Here is a 15,521-nt window from a genome sequence, read left to right on the forward strand (position 1 = left end):
CAGTAGTTTGATACTTTTAATTGCTAAATAGTGGTATCATGTGAGTTGCTACATTGGGCTTATCTGTCTACCAGTTGAGAGTTTAGATTGCTTCCACTTTTCTGGCTTCTGTGCATAGTGCTGTTACGATCACACACACACTCATATCTGTGAGTATCTGAGGATAGATGTTTCGTTGCTCTTGGGTAGATCTCTATGAGTAGAACTCTTGAATCATAATAAGGTTATAATTAACTTTATAAGAAGCTGCTACACCACTCTACAAGGTGACATTATACTTTTATATTCCCACCAAGAGAAATTGAGAGTTTCAGTTTCTCAGAATCCTTGCCAGTAGGTGGCGTTGTCTTTTGTTAGTGTAGCCATTTTGGAGGTATGTAATAGCATGTCATTGCGGTTTTTATTTGCATTCCCTGAATGGTTAATTATATTGAATACATTTTCAAGTGCCAATTTGCCGTTTGTACATCTCCTGTAAAGGCTTTCTACTCGAGTCTTTTGCTAGTTTGTAATGGGGTCTTCTTATTGTTGAGTGCAGGAGTTCCACATGCACTGGGAGTGAGTCCTTTATCAGATACATGGTTTGCAAATATTTTTTCAGAATATGACTTCTCTATCTTTTAATTTTTATAAATACTATTTTTAGAAGTACAATACTTTTGACTTTGTGAGGTCCAGTTACTAATTTTTTTCCTCATGCCCTATATACTTCTGCTGGCATACCTAAGAATTCTTTGCCTAACCCAAGGTCACAAAGATTTTTTTCCTTATGTTTTATTCTGGAAACTTCATAATTTTGCCTCTTACACTTAAGTCTATGATCCATTTTGAGCTAATTTTTGTGTATGGTTTGAGCTAAAGGTCAGAGTTTCATTCTGTACACTTGAAATCTAATTGTTGAAGATTTTATACATTTGAAATCAAGTTGTTACCATTTGTTGAAGAATATTCTGTTCCCATTGAATTGTCTTTGTATCTTATATACATTTTTTTGTTAGTCTCTTCAAACCCTGTTAAGTACCTGATCTCATGCCAGTTTCATAGATTGGTTCACAGATTCGTCGATTTTTCAGTGATCCACTCAAATCCCCACAGCTGGTAGATGGCAGAGCCGGGATAGGAGCTCTGGTTGCCCAAGTGCAAGACCTATCTTTTTATGAAAATGCCTCGCATGTTGTGTGTTCCGACATTAAACTGTATGCTTCCTCAGCTTACGTATCTCTCATTCTTATCTCACCACCATGATATAGGACAGTACTTGCTTATTTAAAGGTCGTGTTATGAAACCCTCAACTGACTTCAGGGATAATGTTTGTGTGAAAGTAAGTAATGACTCCACAATCTAAATAAGTTTTTTCTCTCCATTATGCTTATGCTTACCATGGACAAAACTAGACTTTCATTATGAAAGAAAGATTTTAAGGAGGTAACTACTTACCCTCTATTAAAGTCACTGATTCTGTATGAACATGAGCTTCATTAGGAACTATGATGGATTGAGAATTTCGTTTCTCATTTTTTACCATAAAGGAGCTTTCAGGGGACATCAAGTGAAAACCATGTAAAGACTCAGAAAGTGATAAAAGCACTGGCTTGGGAGCCAGAGGGTCCTAGTCCTGGTTCTGCAGTAACTTGTTCTGTGACCTTGAATGAGTCATTGGATCTCCCTCTACCACGGTCTCGTCACCTGAAAAACAGTAGATGTGACCCGTGTTGCCACAGTGGCTTCCCCTCATGGCTATGCGTTTGTTACATGAAGCGCCACCGCAACATCGTGGTCTGTGCTAGTGACGCGAGCGGTTTCTCTCCTTTGCAGATTGCAGTGAGGGTCTGTTTCACTGTCACACGGGCAAGTGTGTTAACTACAGCCTCGTGTGTGACGGCTATGACGACTGCGGGGACCTGAGTGATGAACAGAACTGTGGTAAGGAGCAACATTTTCGTTTAAAATGATAGAAATTCATAACCAATAAACTTGTAGCTTATTAGTGTGATTACTAGCAGGTTCAATTATAAAGTGGTTGGTTTCTTAATTTTAGAAAGGGGAGGTTTTTTCAACTGCTAGTCTCAATGATGTCTTATGTGTAAATGTGTGTAAAAATCTCTACATGATTTGTGTGTAAATATCATGCTTTTTGCATACACAGCCATACTAAGGAAAGGCCAAGGAAGTGGAGGGGAAAGGCAGCTACAGGGAGTTCTCATGTTAATATTTTCATCTCCTTGAAAGGGTTCTGTTTCCTGTCTGGTTCTTCTGTGGCTCATGTTTAGAGTCTGAGCTCTTGAGCAAAACTTTGCAGACAGATACATTGGTTGTTCCTCGATCCCCCTCGTTATATGTCACCAAGACCCCTCCTTTGTTTGCTCAGTAAGCGATACAGAGGTGACTTCTGTACCAGTGACACGTAGGGTTAAGACAGCACATTAATTTTATGCACACATCTGGTCTTACCTTTTAAAGAATGAACCTACCTTGTAAAGGGTCATGTTCAACTTTGAATGCCATTTCGTGAAATTAAAATCAGCAAAGTTCATCTTGCTTATTTACCTACTTGACTTTGTGATTAGCTTGAACCTATTTATGTAAGCTATCATTGAGTGACACAGGAACTTTGTGCTATGAACCAAAGGGCCAGCTGGGACGCCAAGGGGCCCTGGGCACGTGACATGAGATCGCAGTTAGCCTTAGAGAATATAGGGAAGAGCAGGGGGAAGAATACGATGGGAGGAGCGTCTCACAGTGGCGGGTGTCAGAAAACATGGCAAAGCTGTCACAGGTCCATCACGTCAGGTCTCTGCCTTGTGAGATCCCAATCACAGTTGTGATCATTTGAGCCGCTGTGAACCTCTCAAAGGGGAAGGGCTCTCAGGGAGCACGTGGAAAGGACACGTGGACAAAGCTGAAGAGGGTAGGGTGGGGGGGGTGTGAGGTGGGGGGGTGCGAGGTGGGGGAGAGGTGTCGGGTTGGGGGGATGGAGACAACTGGAACAACAATAAAAAAAAAGGAGAAAAAGAAAATATTCAGTTTTTAGGATTATACCAAGAAAGACAAAATAAAATTTGAGACAGTGTGACAAAAAGGGAAACATTAACAAAACAAAAAACCGCAGAAATCCAAACTGGGGTCCTGAGAAAGCTGGACTGTGTCTCACCCAGCAAACAGATGGGTCGCCTCGTGGGACTCAGGCTCGGGCGGGAGGCGGCTTGTGCCAGCCTGTCTTGGGAGCGTGATGGAGGCTGGAGGGACCGTCGGAATAGAGGCTCTTCGGTTGGAGCCACGAGCCGGACAGTCCCAAGTGTTTGTCCCCGCCTTCTCGTGGACACCCCCTTCCCTCCAGACTGCAGTCCCACGAAGGAGCACCGCTGCGGGAACGGGCGCTGCATCGCGGTGGAGTGGGTGTGCGACGGCGACCACGACTGCGCGGACAAGTCGGACGAGGTCAATTGCTGTGAGTGCCGAGGACTTTCGCTTTCCTGTTTTTCCGTGTCTTTCCTGTGTCGGCCGATGTGCTCAGGGCTCAGGGTCTAAACGCCTTCGAAGGGAGAGATTCTTACACTCTGGTCCTCGCCTAGAGAGAGAACCGAGTGCGTGGGGACAGCCACAGGGTGGTGCCTTCTCCCCACGCCCAGCGTCATGTGCTTGGTCCGGCCGGGAGGGTGCCTCCTTTCTGCACCCGTGGCTTTGTCAAAGCGGGCGTTCGACCTGGAGGCCGGGGGGCTTTTCTTCACAGACGGTGTGTGAGGGGTTGAGCTTCCTAGCAGGAGCCTCCAAACGTGTTCTCGGGCACGATTTGTGGGAGAACGTGGAGGAAATTGTGACAAAAGAGAGCCTTCAGTGTTCTGATAGACTTAAGCAGAGACTGGGGCAGTAATTACACCGTTACAAGCGTGTTGTGTTCTGGGTGAGTGAACAGGCCTCAGGGGGCGGCTGCACTGTTTAGCTGATAAAATCAAGTGTGGAGGTGAATTCACTTTTTTGCCTCTACAAACTACAGTACCCTCAGAAGAGAGTAATACAAAATGATTGAGTAGAAGCAGGTAGGTATTAAAAGCAAGTAATTTGTCCTGAAAGAGTTAACATGATGCATTTTATGCATGGTTGAATGAATTAAACTTTGATTCCATCTTTTGCTGTTCAATAAAAGTAGAAAAAGATGATATAGGAGACGGAATACTTAATTTGCCTATAATGTGAGGCAGTGATAGAAATGCAGGGTGCGTGGCTTTTATTTTGATATAATAAAAATCATATACATTAATAAATGCAACGCCCTACTTTCCCCTTTCCTGAACTGAACGTGAACTAGAATATCGCCTGAGTCTTTGCTTAGCGGCACACAGTGGACCAGGGCAGACTCTATCTTGACTGATCTGGAAGGAGCAAGGACATGATGCTCAAGTATAACAATTCAGGTGTTCAGCCTTGATTCAATAATAGGGAGTTTCAATCTTCGCCAGTAACTCAGAGAAGACTGAGGTCATACAAAAATGCTTTCTGATGCCCTAGAGGACAGTAATGATAGAATTTAGACAACACTTAAGAACTGGAAGATTAATGGCCTCTAGCCCACCCATTTTAAAATGTCAATGTCATGAGCAAGTGTCCAAATAAAGTGTTTATTGTAGGTTAGGTGCTGTACACATTCTTTGGTGCGTCTTATTTCATTGGTTCATTAGGGTGGGTTGTGAGGGATGAAACACTGGGGCCGGGGGGGGGGGGGGGGGGGGAGAAGCTTGCCAAGCTTGCCCGCACATTCTGACCCTCCGGCAGCTGTGTGCCTTTGACACAGCCACTGCCTCTCTGCGCTTCGCTTCAGTTTCTCTATTCTAACCAGGTCGACAGTATCTGCCTTGCAGGTTTGCTGTGAGGATTAGAGATCAGATCACAACACTGCTGGCAACGTCACTGCCCTACAATAAGCCTGTAATGAGTGGTGCCTTTTGTCACAGCAGATTCACTCCCACCATCACTAATACTACTTCCCATCCTGAGGGTGTTCAAAAAGGTTAATCTGTAGTTAGTGCGGTTTGATACGACCCAAGACATTTTAGAAAGAAAACTTTCCATTTCAAAAATACTCAGATTTTTAAAAATTAGGGATGTATTGATTCCTTTATACAGAACATTCAGATATTCAGGGCCCGTCATTTCTTGGCGAGGCCAGGTGAGCAGGAGCCATTTCTGTGACCTGTAGACAGAAGTACTAATGTGTAACTGAATGCCAGTCTGGCCTTTCCCAGCCTGTCTCAGCCAGGGGCTGGTGGAGTGCAGGAGCGGCCAGTGCATCCCCAGCAGTTTCCGCTGTGATGGAGACGAGGACTGCAAGGACGGCAGCGACGAGGAGAACTGCAGCTACGGTGAGTGTGTGCTCAGCCCTGGAACTCGCCCCATTGGTGGACCTGTCCCTGGGGGTGGACACCAAGGTACAGGAGGCTTCAGTAGGATTCCCACAGGAAGAAGTCCAGATTGCCCGAGCAGTGGTCCTCACAGCACTCACTGGTCAGCCAGGAAACCCTCTCTGGTGGATTTCCTCTGGCAACTGACACGGCAACATCACTCCCGAGGCTGAAGAGTGATGGGGAACTGCTTCAGCAGCAGGGGGAGGAGATTCCCCATGAACTGGTGGGGAGTTCCCAATGAACTGGTGTTTTAAAATGTGGCCATTATTGTCAGAAAAGAAAGTTTTACACTGATTGTTTTAGGCCCCAGTTTGCGTAGAAGCATCTTTCAGTCCAGGCTGGCGAGACCCGTCCTAGGCTTAGAGATCACTGTGTGTGTGTCTGGGACCTTGCCCTGCCCATCGCCCCGCCCATCGCCCCGCCCATCGCCCATCGCCCATGGCCAATCATGCCTAGTGGTTAAGACTGTGGTTGAAAGCCCAGCTGTGTTACCTATTATCTGTGACCTTTGGCTGGCCAGTTACTTAATCCCTTTTGCCTCAGTGTCTGTGTCTATAAATACAATATAGACTGCTTCAGAGTGCATAGCAGGAACTCAGATAGTGTTGGCTATTATTATAATACGGCCTTTAGGTTGAAGCACATCTATCTGTCACCAGCTAATGACATTAGTCTCCTGCAGATAAATTAGTTTTGTCGTAATGAATATTGACCATTAGAGTAGCTTTCATGAGAAAAACATTCTAGACCTAAGGGAGAGCCTTTTCATCACAGGTTTATTACATTAAAAACTACAGAAAGAGTGCTAAGTTTGATCAGGCTCGGGATTCAGAGGGGAATCCTTTTCTAGCCGTGAGGTCTGTGTGTGTATCAACAAAGAACCTCCCTTTGGACCAGGTTGTTCTTTCTTCCTACATAATTCAACTCTGTTTGAAATAATTTTTGGTTCTTCACTATACAATGGCAGGATTTATAAATTATTTCCTCACAGGCGTGAGATGTAGGAAAGTCACATGATAAAATGGATCAAAAGTAAAATTTTAGCATCTTTATATTATTTACTCTAATGAATTCAACTTAGTAAATGTGTATCGTGGTGCCAATACGTGGTCAACCACTGGGACTTTGGTGGCGAGCAAACCAGCTCTCAGGCCCTGGGGAAGATGGACGTGATACCAGTAGTCTGTGCGTCAGGCCCATGAGTGTGTGGGATAGGCAGGTGCTAAGAGGCTGGGTGTGGGATGACTCCGTCAAAGGGCCTCCGGGAAGCTTTCCTGAGGAAGAGATGTTGGAAATACATCCGAAGAATGAGTACCCTTAACAGAGAAGCATGGGACTGGAGAAAGTGTTTCAGACACAGGGAACCCCTTGGGCAAATGTGTCAAGGAGCGAAGGAGCAAAACACGTTTAGGGTACCTGGGCAAGACCACTGGATTAGAGAGCAGAGTGTGAAGAGGGAGGGGCTTGCTACTGCAGAATAATTGTCTACCGTGATTGCTGGCTGGCTCTGCCAGACAGAACTGAAGAGGGAGGCTGGGGCCACTGCCCCCAGGGTTTTGTGCTGTAGTGAAAATTTAGGCCTTCACAAGCCTCAGGCTGGGCTCTCTGCCTTCCTGTCTAGTCTCCCTTAGGCTCCAGTGACTCAGCCTCCACACTGGCCCACCCCGAGGCTTTGCATATTCTGCTGTCTGCCTGGGGAACCCATCCTTCGCTCTCATCCTAACTTTCCCCATCCACCTGAAAAACTCCTTTGAGAAGCTTTTGCCTACTGCCCTTGTTTGCTTTTAAATGTACTTTCAGCAGCACTGATCACATGGCATGATAAGGTTCGTTCCTGATGATATCCCTGGTGAGAGCATTAACTAGCACCCATTTTTATCTGCAATGCTCAGTGCCTTGTCACACAAGTCTGTCACACAGCAGTCACTCATGTGCTGACAGAATGAATGCATGCTGTCTTTAAGAGATTGAACCCATGGAAATTAGCTTGGCTTACCTTGCAAAACGAGTTTGACTCTACTGCCATTCACAAAAGGAAAAGAGTGCCGTCTCTTTCCTACAAGGCTCTGATGCATTGTGCATTACTGGTGCTGGGAAGAAGAAAGAGTGCAATGTAATGAACACTGTCTTAGAATTATAGGTAAGAATGATTGTGTGTGTCCGCACAGTGCCGTGATACTTAGCAATGCCTTTTCCAGGTTCCAGATGGTGTGTCTGGAAGTAGCTGAGTATAATGGAAAGAGAATGGGCAGTAATTTATTGCCTTATCCACTTAATCTGCACACGACCAGGAAATCAATGGGAAAACCAGTTTCCTCTCTACATACCTTAAGGAAAAGCCATTAGGCTGACTTTACTCTTGTCATTCATTGGAAACAAGAAACCCAGTTCTCAGGTCGTCACGGCTAGGCCAGTGATACGTTCCAAGGACAGACAGAAAATGGGCATAGCAGCTGCGGAAGGCTTGTACCATGATTAAGTACCCTTATTGTGTTGGTGTTGACACCCTACTTACTATTAGGAAGAGCATTTTCTTTTAGAGGCAAGACTAGAGTTGGAAGTAAATAAGTCTTTAAAGTAATATCACTTAATATTCAAAATGTCAGTATCTTTATATTGGCTTCTCCCTCAAATCACTCAAATTTCACTTGTAATCAAGTACATGTGCCTATGTAAATAGAAAACCTATCTTTTATTTTTCATTAAAAGCAACAGCCACCTTTTTTTTTTTTTTAAGGATAGGCTGCCTCTCATGTCTTCATTCCTATAGAATCCTTTTGGAACAACCGTGTTGTATTTAGTTACCAGGAACATTAATCCAGAAAGCACCTTTTCAACATGTGTTCAGTGCCTTCGGAGAAATTGGAAAGAAATGAAAGTCGTGTCACGGCCCAGCCCCACCAGACATTCTCGATCCTTTAGATCCTAGCGTAAGGAATTTGCAGATGATGAAAGCGAATGTGCCTTCCTCCTCTGTAGGTCAGACTCCATGTCGAGAAGGCGACCAAACATGCCTGTACAATTCCTGCCTTGATTCATGTGGTGGTAGCTCTCTTTGTGACCCCAACACCCATCTGAGTAACTGTAGTAAGTACAGCAGCTGACGAGTGCAATCCCCGTGGCAAGGTGTGCATTCAGCCTGCTTCTTTTGCATTGACATTGAAATGCTGAAGTCTGGAAGCCCTCCCGAAATATATGTACCTATTTTCTTTTTCTTTTTTTTTTAAAGCTTGCATGTTGTAGCAGAAAAGACACAAAATGGTCTTAATGAACCGAAATCAGGAACAAATGTGTCACTGTGAGTGGGCTATAAATCTGCATTGCCTAATCTCATTGCCATTACTTTCAACTCAGCATTAGCTCCTATATATTATTTTCTTGGCTCCATCTGCAGGCAGATGCTATCTTTCTTCCTTTTCAAAGCTCAGCTTCAAAAATGGAAACTTCGTCCAAGAGGTAAATGTGAAGTTCATCTAAATAGCCACATAAAACTCTGGCTGTCTGTTCTTTTAATAAAATGTATTCCCACCTTTCCAGGAACTTTGCTGACTTAAAAGGATCTGGTAGCCATTATGTTAATGGGTTTTGGTGACAATGTAACAGTTCTCAGTGGTGTAAATAGGGGAGCTGCTAGGGAAGGTAGAATGGGCACGTGCAGAGGAGGACCGTGTAGATGCTGGAGGGCAACTGAAAATGAATCAGAAAACCTAGAAAGATTCTGACTCTGATACTCACTGCTTTCCGTTGGCAAACAAGTGCCTCTTTAAAACATTCTCTCAGCTGAAGGCCACGGGAATCTGGGAGGTTAAAAGGCTTAAGAGCTTGGGTCCTAGGATTGGCTCCAGTTTTAGGTGCCTAGTTTCACTTGGTGACCTTTCTGGGTCAATGTGGACTTTTCTGGGTCAGTTGGGAGTTGTCCTATAACCATTAGGGAGTCTTAAGGGGTGAAAACAGTGGTCTGGGAAGGAAATCGAGGGAGGCAGCGCCTGGAAGCCCAGACTGATGGGGTCTTGCATTTTCATGCACACTTAGTAACTGGCTGAAGCACCCTGCCCAGCCCTCTTCCGTTTCCCCGTGGGAGAGCAGTACAGAGAGCGTCAGTCGGACCACCAAGGCCTGCTGCCATTCTCCACACTCTGAACCGATTTAAGTGTGTGTGTTTGCACACACATGTGTATGTATGTGTGCGTATGCATGCATGTGTATGTGTATTTGTATATGTATATGTTCTGGGTTCATTGTTTCACTTTGATTATCTCCCAGCCTGCTCCAGAACTTTCCCAGAATTATTTCTTACTTCATCTTGAACTTGAGTAATGTCGAACAGCGACAGTGTCAGCTCAAAGACCTGTGTTTACCATTAAAGTTTTGGGACTTGTCTGACATGGAATGGCACTTACTGTTCCACTCGAAAAAGTCAGAAGAACAATCAGTGTTAGCCTGTGTCAACTTTCTGTGGAGAGTGTGTTATCCTTTGTTCCCTATATTTGAAATGTTTCAAAATTCAGAAAAATTTAAAGTTATGTCAAACAAAGGGAGCTGTAGGAAGGGCCCTGTGTAACTCTCGTTCGTACACTTAACCAACGCTCAGGGTGTGTGTGCAGTGGCGGAGGCCCCAGGCTGGACCCTGCGCGCCTTACGGGAGAGGAAGAGAGGCGTGGTTCCAGCGTTCTTGCAGACGCCTTTTCACTGTGGGCGCGCACACCGCCGTCCACCCACTCCTATCTGCCACTTGGGTTTTCTCTTCATGGTCCTCATCTTCAGATGCCCTCGCACAGTTTCCCTAGTGTCTGGCTGACTCCCCAGCTTCTGCATTCTCCCTGGGTACTCTTGCCTGGCCCTCTCCATACGTATTCAGCACTGATACACCCTCTTTTGAGTGCCAGGCACTGGGCTGCTCACTGGCCCCCATTCCTCCTGTGTTATCAAAAGTAGTTCATATGCCTAACTTCTCACTGAGAGGAAAAATGTTTTTCCTTATTTTTCAAAGAGCTTCGAGACCACAGGCATGAGCTTGTTTTTCTGTAAAGATGGACTGGTAGCCTCGCCTCCCGGAAACCTCTTTATGTGCTTGAAATGATCAATGACACGAAAATTTTTACTGGAGAACTTATTACTTAGATTCCGAGACACGGCTGCACAGAACTCTTTCTCTGGCTTTCTTCCATGGAGAACATGAATTTGGAAAATGCGGATACCCTGGCTGCGGCAGTCAGTGTCTCCCTGTAGTTGCTGGGATTCTAGTCCTTGAAGTTGCTGGTTCTTGCCATCCCATAAAATAGTACATGACTTTCCAATGGTCCCTGGAGATATCCTGGGTGGGACCCAGCCAAGAGTATCTTTAAAATTACTGGGTGGCTCCAATGCTCAGCCAAGGTTGAAAATTGTTGCTTTAGTGGCCTCTTCATGACTAGATTGCAGGCTTATGTGACATCTCTGAAACTGGATGTGACAAAGTCTTCATAATTCTCCAAGGTGCATGGCTTACCTCAGATTCCCAGAAATATTTACAATAAAACAAGCCTATAAACCACATCTCGGGCGATACCATGTGCTGATAGATATCGCCATGTCTACTCATAGTCTAGAATCTTGAACACCTTTGCGTCTGCTATGCTGGGAGGCAAAATACAGATGTATCATTGCCTCTGACATGGAGGGACTAATCCGTCACTTGAGCCTCACAGTCTGAAGTGCAGATACGTGGGTGGAAAGAGCAGCCCGTGGGTGTGTGTGTCTCTCCCTGCTACACACTCCTGGATCAGCTGTGTGAGTGAGGCCAGGTCTGACTGCTTCCCTCAGGGACTTTCTCAAATTTTCTGTCGTGTTTCATCATCCTTCAGTGATAGGTTCTACTCATGCTTCCCCCCACCCTCCCGCTCCAACACTGAGGAAGAAATGAACAACTTTGCTCTTTGAATAATTTGCCAAGGTCTATCCATTTTCTATCTTCTCCTTATAATCGCTGGTTGGGAGAAATAAATAATATGGTGTGTGGTAAAAAGCTGAACACTGTAATGGTTACGAAACTCAGTCCTTGGGAGCAAATAGTGGATGAGAGAAATGAGCTCTCTGTGGGAGCATCTCCAATCAGTAAGTGAAAAATAAGTGATCAGATTAAGGTATTACAACTGGGTAACATAAGGATCGAATGGGTGATGGCACCGAGTGTCTACAGCTGCGGATGTTGCAAACAGAGGCCTCAGATGCCTGCCTTCCAGTGAAAGAACAACACAGCACCTGTCACCAGTGGGATGAAACCCGTCCAGGCCCGTATCTGTGTCAGCCACCAGTGCTCAGGGAATAGGGAGGACCGTGGAGTGTGTTCAACTTCACCAAGACTGTGCAGCAGCAAAGTCCAGCGCCCTCTACAGGTCCAGTCCCTGGGCTCTTCAAGAGTTAAGCTGTATAAGGAAACATAAAGGCATGGAGCAGGGACCCAGGTATTAAGAGAGTCTTAAAAGACAAACACGTTTTTTAAAAAGGGAAAGCCTAAAGTATGATAGCTGAGGGTGGTGCACACTTAGGTCATGAAACTGTGAAGAAGAGGGAAGTGATGACTCTGAAACCTAGTAGGTACTTTGGGAGGAGAGGGGAAGGCAGATGGAAGATGGGGTACATGAAGGGGGTACCTGGAAAGCTCGACGGCTTGTCCTGGGTGGCAGTTACAAGGGTGTTCACCTTATAGTAATCCATCAAACAATTAAAATAATAATGTGTGTATGTTGAGTCATTATGTTGTACACCTACAACTAATATAACATGCCCATTATGTCTCAAGAAAAATTAATGATGATAGAGAGATTTAGAGTTTGAGGCAAGGATAAGTCTTGGAATATTGTATATGCCAATGGGTGTTGAAAAGTGACATTTTCTCATGTAAATAGGTATCATTTAATACATGATTTCCAGTAACTTCAGAGTATTGCACCACAACAAGGATGAAACATCATTTAGTTAATGATCCCATCTTTAGGTTGATTTTAATAACTCTTGATTCAGACTTTGAAAGCTGGGGTATCATTGAAACTCCAGAAGGATCATTGTTGTTGTTTTTTTTCCCAGCAGATATTCATTGAATCTCATTCAGGTTTAGGATACAGGGCTAGGTAGGCATTGTGTCCATCTCTCGCTGAAAATACTCCTGTGGCACTCGAACATCCTCACATTCTTGTGACAAGGTTGCCCCCTGGTGGCTGCTATAAATCAGGCTAGTGAGCGAGTCTGATGCTCCTGCTATGAATAAGCTTATCAATCTCCTGAGTCCTAGAATTTGAGGTTGACAGGTATCACGAGAGTTCATCTTGTTTAGTACTCTGTGAAGCATACCTTATAAAGGAATAAAATGCAAGATTCAATCAAACTTGTCGAATTCAATAAAGATCTCCAGAATAATGCATGATTATAACTTAATCCATTCTTCCCTTTGATTCTGAAGCACTTAAAGGTTAGATCTTATCCCAGGTCGAAAACAATACGTTCTCCACACAGGAAAGAAAGAAACCTTATCCATGCGGTGTATCTACTAGTCACCTCGATGAAATGCACTGATAGAAAGTTGAGATTCGGCGGGGTGCTAGAGCCAGAGAGAAAGGGAAGGCGCAGGCAGAGAGAGACTGCTTCAAAACTGTGGGAATGACACCATTGTTGTGAAATTGTAAGTGTATTTTTAAAGTTAGGAAAAATATAGAATCGAGCTGCATCTACTGACTTGGAAACGGTCATGATAGATAAGGAAGCAAGAAGTTGAAGGGCAGTAGGAACAGTACCATTCTGCTTCGGCAAAGACCGACACGCACTGTGTGTGTGTGAAGGCTGCACGCAGAGACAGGAGTGGGGAAAAGTGTGGAAGGAGGATTCAGCTCATCGTTGGTATGAGGCAAAGTGAGAGAATGGGGGTTGGGGAAACGAAGAACTTTTATTTTACTTCTTCATCTTGCATTGTTCTTATTGTTAGGAGGAATATTCATTAAAAAAATCCGAAATCAAAATATGCAAATGCTCTTTTCACAAGTCAAAAGAAATTATAAACTGAACCAGCGGGTGTAACTGCACAGTGGTCGGATGGTAATGTGCTTTAGAAAGTGTCCCTCCGATATTTCTGGTGCCCGCCCGGCACCGTCCCCAGTTATCACAGTGTGATTGACTCCCTGTGCTGCACCGCCCTGGGCTTTCTCCTTTCTCCTCCCTGGACGCACTCTCAAGGTTGTACCAGCTCTACGGTGTCACCTCTTCCCCCGTAAACCGGGAGTCTCCTTGCCCTTTGTTCATAATCCTTCCCGTCTGGCCCGAGTCAGGCTTCTCATCAGCATAATCTCCGTGAAGCCTTTGGATTCTTTAAATTGAGACGTAATCTTGGAGCTGTTTTAATGTTTCACCTCAGTTCTTATTACCAGTCTAGTTGCGTGCATGCTGCTTCCTAGTCAGAGAAGTACATTTCATTGGAGTAATGACTGATAATAAAGCATGGAGTTTTTAGGCAGCTTTGGCTGATTCTAGGAAGACACTTGTTTGATTACTTCCCTGCTCTGTGGCACATCTACTGTGGACTGAGAAGGAATGGGCCTTTCAGCCGCGTTCCCCCAAACACACCCAAACCCCTGCTTCCCAAGCCCCTCAAGCTCCGCCCTCTCCCTCTGGGCTCCGTGCACTGTCCCGGCCTGATCACGGTCTGCTGCACCTGCTGGCTTGTGTGTCTTCCTATGAAGACTGTGGGGTTTCTCCATGGTAGGGACTCTATCTTTAAATATTTTTACAATTTAAATGCCTTGGATAGTTTCTGTCACTGTCCTTCCTTCACCTGGTACTGTCCTTGGTGCTGACTTTAGGTAGAGAAGCGTGGTCTCAGTTCTCATAAACCTCCAAATTGGGTGGGGGAGGCAAGTAAGTAAAGAACGCAGCAAAGGCCACGAGGGCACTGTAGGAACGTGCCTAAGATGCCGTGGCACCTAGCAGAAACTCAGACTGGGAGTGGTGGGGGCAGCTTCCCGGACGAGGTGTTTATGGTGAGTCCTGCAGCCTGACGAGGCCTTAGCGTGGTGGGGAGGATGAGAGAGGACCATTCCAGGCAGTGGGTTCTGTATGGACCTGGCAGCTGGGCCGTGGCTGCGTGTGAGGCGAGACTACAAGTGTGCTAAGGAAAGCAAGGGGCAAGAGGGGAGCTAACGGGGCCCGCAGGCAATTCTTAAAACGTCTGGTGTTGCCAAGGAAACACTGCGGACGGGATAGTCATAGGCAATGAGGCTGGAGAGTCAGGGTGTGGTTGGCATGTGAAACAATGTTGGATGCCAACCTGATGGGTTAGGATTGTATGTTACTGGCAATAAATTGCTTACAGGCGGTTCCTCCGCCTTCTATTTAAATCCATCGAACAACAATAAAATGTAGGAAAATCATGTAATTGCTTCCTTAGCCAAATTCATTTTTAAATGGCTGTGAAAATGATAAAGAATATGCTAGTTTAGAAGTAAGAATAAATCAGAAAAAAAGAAAACTAATTCAAGTGAGTAAAAGGATTCATAAGAGACAGCCATTTTCAGGTAAGTTGAGCCAAAAGAAAAAAGTGAGAAAGACTTCTTAAATCATGCATGCTGGAGGCTGTGCTAGCAGCTACATGTACAGACATGAATCTTAGTTTGGCACTTCATTAACCAAATTATTTATTTTTTGATAGTAATGTTATATACTGCTTGCATGCTAGTTGTGGCTACTTTAAAGAGAAAGGGTATAAGAGACTTCAGTTCCATAAGTTTTTAAGAAATTGTTTCAAATGTGATATTAATATATGTATGTGGCTGTATATGTGTTTTCTTGGTAGGTCAATGTGAACCAATTACGTTGGAACTCTGCATGAATTTGCCCTACAACCACACGCATTATCCAAATTATCTTGGCCACAGGACTCAGAAAGAAGCATCCATCAGCTGGGAGTCCTCTCTTTTCCCTGCACTTGTTCAAACCAACTGTTACAAATATCTCATGTTCTTCGCCTGCACCATTTTGGTACCAAAGTGTGATGTGAATACAAGCCAGCGTATCCCCCCTTGCAGGTAATGTGATGGGGTCTTTCCCAAACGTCCTCGTTTTCCTTGGGGACAGCTCAGGGGAAGAAGACTTGGTCT

The 15,521-nt window shown here is 44.9% G+C and overlaps 1 protein-coding gene across 2 annotated transcripts in view; it reads left to right on the plus strand.

Annotated features, from left to right (window-relative positions):
* Window positions 1-15,521, plus strand: part of CORIN (corin, serine peptidase) — a 193,788-nt gene that overhangs the window by 133,682 nt on the left and 44,585 nt on the right. Inside the window, exons 7-11 of one of the 2 annotated variants that reach the window (XM_037034236.1) lie at window positions 1,817-1,924; window positions 3,339-3,449; window positions 5,242-5,358; window positions 8,380-8,487; window positions 15,218-15,449. In XM_037034236.1, coding sequence (XP_036890131.1) covers window positions 1,817-1,924; window positions 3,339-3,449; window positions 5,242-5,358; window positions 8,380-8,487; window positions 15,218-15,449 — 676 coding nt within the window. The remainder of the gene's footprint in view (window positions 1-1,816; window positions 1,925-3,338; window positions 3,450-5,241; window positions 5,359-8,379; window positions 8,488-15,217; window positions 15,450-15,521) is intronic. The other variant, XM_037034235.1, reaches the window with a different exon arrangement.

This window comes from Sturnira hondurensis, unplaced genomic scaffold (genome assembly GCF_014824575.4).
Source record: "Sturnira hondurensis isolate 20B ecotype Veracruz unplaced genomic scaffold, ASM1482457v3 Scaffold0022017, whole genome shotgun sequence".
In the NCBI taxonomy this organism is placed as follows: Eukaryota; Metazoa; Chordata; class Mammalia; order Chiroptera; family Phyllostomidae; genus Sturnira; species Sturnira hondurensis.